Source organism: Bactrocera dorsalis, chromosome 4, assembly GCF_023373825.1.
Source record: "Bactrocera dorsalis isolate Fly_Bdor chromosome 4, ASM2337382v1, whole genome shotgun sequence".
NCBI classification, from domain to species: domain Eukaryota; kingdom Metazoa; phylum Arthropoda; class Insecta; order Diptera; family Tephritidae; genus Bactrocera; species Bactrocera dorsalis.
The window spans coordinates 21563638-21571015 of NC_064306.1; the positions used below are offsets into that span (position 1 = coordinate 21563638).

The 7378-nt window shown below is 34.0% G+C and overlaps 2 protein-coding genes across 2 annotated transcripts; one reads left to right on the plus strand and one right to left on the minus strand.

Moving 5' to 3' along the window:
* Window positions 1–4209: 4209 nt before the first annotated feature.
* Window positions 4210–5676, plus strand: LOC125778206 (putative nuclease HARBI1). Its single transcript, XM_049454825.1, has 4 exons — window positions 4210–4427; window positions 4493–4931; window positions 4992–5136; window positions 5220–5676. Exons 1-4 carry the CDS (start codon window positions 4327–4329, stop codon window positions 5600–5602), a joined length of 1068 nt encoding a protein of 355 aa, XP_049310782.1. The 5' UTR covers window positions 4210–4326; the 3' UTR covers window positions 5603–5676.
* Window positions 5677–5713: 37 nt separating this feature from the next.
* LOC125778211 (uncharacterized) lies at window positions 5714–6940 on the minus strand. Its single transcript, XM_049454838.1, has 3 exons — window positions 6791–6940; window positions 6538–6736; window positions 5714–6480 (listed from the first exon to the last, which is right to left on the minus strand). Coding segments are annotated over exons 1-3 (627 nt in total). The 5' UTR covers window positions 6793–6940; the 3' UTR covers window positions 5714–6054.
* Window positions 6941–7378: the final 438 nt, after the last annotated feature.

Genomic DNA, 7378 nt, shown 5'->3' on the forward strand with positions numbered 1-7378 from the left:
TTGCATTGCTGCTCCCCGATGTGTAAGTGCGAAAAGCATACGTTCTCAATTACCCACAGCTTAAAATTACTCTAAGCCTTCTTATCAAATTAACGTCTACGCCAATTGCTTCAGAAGCCATTGTGGGGTTAAACTATTCCACTCAACTGTTTTTGAAAATTTTGACTTCTGGATTAGAACCAACTCAAAAAACTAAATGCGATCCACGTAAAATAAAAAAAAAATTAATGTACATACATATGTATCTTCAAAAATTAGAAAGTGTGTTTCAGTCATATCTCGTTGCCAACAATGGATAAAATCGGTTGAAGACTTGACGCACCGAACTAACCCACTACCATCAGAATTTTCGACTATTCGGCTAACTTTACTATAAATGTGAGGTACTTTAATGAAACCCATGAAAAATGTTATTAGTATGTGTTATTGACAAAAATAGATAAAATCGGATCGCAGTTACCCCCACCTCCCATATACCTCATATAACGATTTTCGTCATTTTCTCTGCCCAAAAACAGGGTCTTTTGAAGAATTGGAAAGAAAAATATGTTTATGTAACTTAAGACAAATTGTCATTGACCACTACATAAATTTAAACAAAATAAAGGCCCCGTTTAACACTGTAGAACACATAAGCCTTTCTTGTAAGGATATAACAGAAAGATCTTTGAAAGGATCGTGGAAGAACACTCGGCCAAATTGAAATAAGAGCAAAGACATTGGACATTCTCCATATGATTGTAAAAGTGGCATAAGTCAAACAAATTTGTTTAGACGAGGTAAATGTGGAAGATGTCGAAGAAGGAAACGAAAATATTGGCTGTAATGATTTTGAAGAAGAGTAAGAAGAACTTTCGATGGCGTTTGTCAAAAGGAGTTTTACCAATGTATCTGAAATTATGTACTATTTTATTGAACAAGTTCCACTTGTCAACAACTTCGAAAGGCAAGCGGAAAAAACATAAATTATATTATATTGACAAAAAGGTAGAAAAGTGAAAACACAAAACGACTGCCTTAGAATTTTAGTTGCTTTTATAAGTATTTTCGTTTGTCTCTATTGTAAGAAATAATTTTGTTAATTTTAATTAAATTATTGTTATTAAATTTAATACCTAACCAATTTACTACCCATCTTGCCCTAACCCCATTATTTGCATGTGAAGATAGCTATCTATCATACAAACTGAACGATCGGAAACAATTTCTTGCATGAAATTTGTTTGTACCATATCTTTGCCAAATTTAGCATGGATGATTACCTAAAGCATTGTTATAATATCTGAGTAATTTTCTCAGATCGATCAGAATCAAGTTCTCGTAAGGAAAACATTTTATTTGACAAGATATCTTCACGTAATTTCACATGGCTTACTACCTAAAGCAATACTACAGTATCTGAGCAAATTTAATTTAATTTTAAATTTGCGTGGAAATATATTTTCGAATATGCTTTAATTGAGTCAAAATTAAATGCTACCAGCTCAAACCTTCCTCTCGACTTAATATACCCAATATAGTGGTTTTTAGTTGAATTTAAATCTTTAATTTAGGTAGATAAGTCTGATTTTTTAATAATATTTTGTATGGCATATGCTGCTCATTTATAGTATACGACTATATATGTATGTATGTACCTACTTCAAAGAGACTCTAATGTCTCTGGGTGGCTTGGTGGGACTTATTGAGGCAAAGTCTCAATTATAGAACACAGTATTAAGAACACATTCTATATTCAGCTGGTAGTCAAGTTACAAAAATAAATAGAGTAAACAAAACGGCATTCGGAAATTCAATTTCTGCTTTTATGAAATGGAAGGAGGAAGCATAGAAGTTGTAAACAACAATTAGTTTGTGAAATAAACTTAATTTATTAGTTTTTGATGAACAATGAAAACCACTAATATAAAAAAAACCTTTCGAACAAGAAGCAATATGTAGAAATGAAATGGAATGAAAATATGGCTCATATTACATAAGTAATATATAGTAAATCAGATATTAAGATATTAAATATCCTATTTTCATACTATGGCAACATGTTGGTACAGTGTGTAATAGTTCATATAACGGTCGTTTGTATCACATAAAACAAATCGAAATAGAACAAGTAAGGAAGGGCTAAGTTCGGGTACAACCAAACATTTTATACTTTTATACTTTTCAAAGTAGTGAGAGATCAAAGCCAGTGAAAGATTTTAAGGTGGAAAACGTCAACCAAAGGATACAAATTCAAACATATTTATACATAGTACATATACTATATGTATATATGTAAGTCATCATTAATCATTATATTAGGTTGTCAAAAAAGTCTTGCGGTATTTTCATTGAGTTTTTTTATTGAAATTGAAATGAATTTTTGATGACTCATGCCCAGCTCTTAACCGATGCTACGGCTGCTACTATGCCGGTCTCTTTCGACCAATTCAGCGATTTTATCGCAATTTTCGACGACAGGCCTTCCGGGGCGTGGCGCATCTTCGACCACCTCTACACCAGAACGAAAACGTTGAAACCATCGTTGTGCGGTGGAAATGGAAATTGTATCGGGTCCATAAACTGCACAAATTTTATTGGCGGCTTGAGATGCATTTTTGCCTTTATCGTAGTAGTACTGTAAAATATGCCGTATTTTCTCTTTATTTTCTCCATGTTTGCGACGCTATAACTCAAGAACGACTTAAAAGAAACGACGACAATCAATCAAACACGTGTTAGCGCGTGAAATGAGCTTTCCAAAAAGGTATAGCATGATGATGATGCGACAAATAAAACTAGAAATACGCGCTTTCAGCGCCAACTAGCGAAAATACCGCAAGACTTTTTTGACAACCTAATATGCAGTATATGGGAGTTGGGGTGGAATCGAGCCGGTTTATCTATTTTCGTAACCCCACATATTATAAAACCAATCATATATTTGTTATATAGGAGCTAGATCAAGTTTTTTCTCAAACTGATGTATTTTAGGAACATAGGTACACTGTTTTGAGCAAAATACGCTCTGTTATTTTGAGATAACTTACATATTGGCCGATATATGCGATACAAAGTCACCCGAGATTCCAAAATATGTATATTACCTAAATTGGGGATGGGGAAAGTATTGGCCCGATTCAATCGGTTTTTGATTCAAAGACATACTATTATCAGGAAAAGATTATCTTAGAATTATAAATTTCACACATAGAACATTGTCAGAAAAGGATTATCACTGAATTTTAATTGTATATCTCACACATTGCCGAAATATTTGGCTTGAACGTTTTTGTTGGATTTGAGCAATTTTTAGCTCTAAAATGGCATACATACATCAAAGGAATTATACGTGCAAAGTTTTATCCCGTTATATTAATTGCTTGGTTTGAGTACTGGAAAGTGAAAGGATTAAGTGGAATTTAAAAATGTGCTGTATATAGTAAGCGTGATTGCTCTTCGATTTCGTACTGTGATATAAAAATATGACAAGAATACCAATTATCAAATTTTGTTGAAAACTGTCTGTCGTATCCCGAGATATGGGGTTTTACCAAAAGTGGGAGAGGCCACAGCCATCGCCCCATTTTCATACCGGTTCCCATAAAGCCCTCGCATACTATCTCGGAGGTAACATTTAATGTGACTGCCATATTTAGTTATTGAGTAAAGCGCAATAACTTTTAATAGTTTTTTATGTACTGTTATATGGGGAGTAAGCGGGATTATCTTCCGATTTCATCCATTTCCACACTATAGGTAGGATTTCTTATAATATTTGGGCTGGGCGAATTTAATTACTGCATAACCACGCCAACTTTTTAAACCTTTTTTGCCCACATGGCTGCTAATGTGGACAAAAAGGGGTAAGACTTTTTTATTTAAATTTCATCGAAATATTTTTTTTTTAGGTTATTGTTTTCAAAATAATTATTAGTATTTTTATACGATTGTCTGTCTGAAGTACATAAATTCGGCGACTTCTGCGATGAATGAAATTATTCAATAAAGAAGTTTCATTAAATTTTGTATGCTGGATCAAATATCTGGGGGGTTACTCTGTAAGGCGTTACGAATAGCAATGCGTTGCGAAAGTGAATTGCGTTGCGAAGAGCAATCGGTACTCTGTAACACTTTCGCATTGTAAACAGTGTTGCACTGTTTTCCCGTTGAGAAAATCTTCAGTATAGTTGACATTACTGACCGAAACGAAGGAGAATGAAAACAAAAACAATAACAGAGAAGTGAAGAAGTGTAAAAAAATGACAGATAAACATAATTAAATTTGAAGAGTTTTATGCATACTTATATAAAAGTAATTTTAAATAAATAAAAAAAGGTGTGAATATGGATTGCGTTTTGTTATGGGAGGAAACCGAAAAAAATGAACGAGTGGAGCGGAAAATGATTAGGGACAAGTCCAATGTGATGAGTCTTAGTGAAAAAAGGTAAGTTTGAATGATAAAGTGTAATGCAATTCTTTAAACTTGTTTGTGCTTCTACTCCCAAATAGTTTCGTGCAAAACTTTCGCCTAAGCAAGGAATCGTTCAAATATGTGTTGGATAGCATAAGTGGTGAGCTAAAAACTCCACGCAGGTCCACAGGAATACCCGAAATTGTGAAATTAGCGGCAACTTTAAAATTTTTGGCGCAGGGAGGGTATCAACAGCAAATTGGACAAGATCATCATACAGGACTAGCTCAACAAACTGTTTCGCGTTGTATGTTTGAAGTTTGCAAAGCGATTGAAAAAGTGCTGTGTCCAAAACATATAACTTTTGGAATGACATCAGAGGAGAAAAATGAAGCGAAACGAGCTTTTTACTCAGTGTCAGGAATTCCAGGAGTAATTGGAGTGGTGGATGGTACTCACATCCAAATGATACGACCGGCCGTAAATGAACATTTATATTTCAATAGGAAATTAAAACATAGTATAAACGCTATGGTGGTAAGGCAATTGTTTTTTAATTTATCTTGGTTTTTTATAAATATTGTTTCCAAAACCTAGATATGTGATCATAAGATGATGATCAAAGCCGTTAACGGTCGGTTTGCTGGGGCGTGTCATGATTCACATGTGTGGAATTTATCAAGCGAACGCCAATATTTACAAACCAACTATATGAATGGAGAAAGAGGAATTCGCATTCTTGGTGAGCATATACACATTAGTTAATTTTACTCGTTAGCTGTTATATGCATCTATTATTTTGCTAACTTAATTTTTTTCTTATAGGCGACTCTGGATATCCGCTTGAGCCATGGCTTTTAACCCCATATAGAAATGCTCCTGAAAACTCTGCCGAGAGTTATTACAACTACAAGTTTTCAAAAGCCAGATCCTTTATAGAACGAGTATTTGGAGTGTTAAAAGCGCGGTTCCGATGCCTTTTAGCTGCTAGAGAACTACATTATGCCCCAGAAAAAGTGGTGCAAATTTTGAACGTATGTTGTGCTCTTCATAATATTTGCACTCTTTTTAATGTGGAATCACCTGCCAATATAGCAATAGAAGTTGAAGAAGTCGATGCTAGTTATACTGAAACCATAGGAAATGCGAATGAAACCAATATTGCTAAACGTTTAAGGGATCAAATAAAAAACAGTATGACTACTTAATAACCATATAACACTATTTAGTTAAGTAAACATTTTAATTTTTCACATTTTCACATTTATTATTAATTAATATTATTAAAATTCACATTAATGATATAAAGCTTTAGTCTCTTGCACATGTGTATACATATCTATATATGTAAGTATTATATACTTGTATGTAATAAAAAGTAAAAACTATCACATCAACACAAAATACGTTTTTAAATCAAAACAATTCATTTGAACTATTAATATAATAAATAAGTAATTATCAGTAAGTATTAAAAAATAAGTAACAGACTTCAATATAAATAACTAAAATACAATATTTTTATTGGCCGGACCGTTCAATTTCTAGCATTTGCTTTTTTAGTTCTAGTGTTGCAAATTTTAGTTTTGTTTTGTCCAAATCAATCCTTTTTTTGTGTTCGAATTTTTCAACGGCCAATTTATATTTTCTTTTAGCCATTTTATGTTTTTTTTTTCATACATTTTGAAATTACCTTTAGATTTTCATTAATTTCGGATAACACTTTTAATGAACCTTTGTGATAAGCGATTTGGTTATCCACCTGCTTATTTAAAAGGCTATCTTTCTTTTGCGGAGCGACTCTTTGTCGTGAACAATGTGGCATTTCATCCACTGGCGTTGGTTCATTCTGTCGGAATTCGTCGGTTGTGATGTCTGACCCACTTGGTTGTGTTAATTGTGCTGCACCAAATTCTGAGGTGCCGCTTATTCCACTGACGGATATTTCCATTGCCAGAAGTTCACTAACCTGCTCCTCCAACGGTGTTAAGGAGCAATGACTTGGAGGACCACCACCAGTTCCAGAAATGCTTACTTTGTTCCGCCGCATTTTTGCTTTTAAATGGGTTTTATAATCCGACCAAACCTTTAAATAATTAAGTAATATGTGCTTCAAAAATCATTTATATTTAATCTTTTTTACCTTTTTCCATTTTAAAACATCGCGCGTTGGTGGCCCCGCAGCATTAAGGTCACATACCAACTCTTTCCACAAATTATTTGCTGCATTTTTCGCGTCCACAGTTTTAAGTTGTCCTTTGGAAAGTTCCGAATGTGTATTCATAAAATTTATTAAAATTTCGAACTGTGTTGGGTTTGTCTGTTTATTTTTTGAATGTTCCCTGTTAAATAATTTATTTTTTAATTAAAACTACAAATATGCCTTATAAACTTACATTTTTTGTCCGTTGCGTTTGCCAGTTTGATATCGAATCAAAAATACGTTAAACGCACAGATTTGACAGTCGTTTACGCAATACAGAGTGCTGCCATTGCGAAGGGGTAAAAATAAGTGCGCAAAACGCAATTTCCAATGCGCTTGTCGCCTTACAGAGTTGCTTTTTTTCATTTACGAGCTTTTTCACTTGCGCAACGCCTTACAGAGTAACCCCCCTGTGTCGAAATGTTCAGAATGGAATTCGGAAAAAAGCGGTGGGGGATTATTGTAGCCAGCAAATGTTTTTGATTGGTACAAATTATTCAAAAATGTTTGAGATCACTTTGACGACGAACCACGACCAGGCGAAAGTTCATATTGGCACCATAGGAATATCGGAAGGATCAATGAAAATAATTTTGAAAGATCATTTTGGCTTTCGCACCACGATAATACACCGTCGCATACTGCATTGATTCATCGTGAGTTTTTCTTCAATATCGTTCTGCAACCACCGTGTTCGTCTGATTTAAATTGTGTGATTTCTGGCTATTTACAAAACTCAAGCAACCGCTCCGGAGAATCCGTTTTGTGTCAATTAAAGCCA

Coding starts and splice junctions, on each gene's coding strand:
- LOC125778206 (XM_049454825.1), top strand. CDS start 4,327: ATGGATTGCGTTTTGTTATGGGAGGAAACCGAAAAAAATGAACGAGTG. Junction 4,932..4,991: donor ATAGTATAAACGCTATGGTG/GTAAGGCAATTG, acceptor TCCAAAACCTAG/ATATGTGATCATAAGATGAT. Junction 5,137..5,219: donor AAGAGGAATTCGCATTCTTG/GTGAGCATATAC, acceptor TTTTTCTTATAG/GCGACTCTGGATATCCGCTT.
- LOC125778211 (XM_049454838.1), bottom strand. Junction 6,481..6,537: donor ATGTTTTAAAATGGAAAAAG/GTAAAAAAGATT, acceptor AATTATTTAAAG/GTTTGGTCGGATTATAAAAC.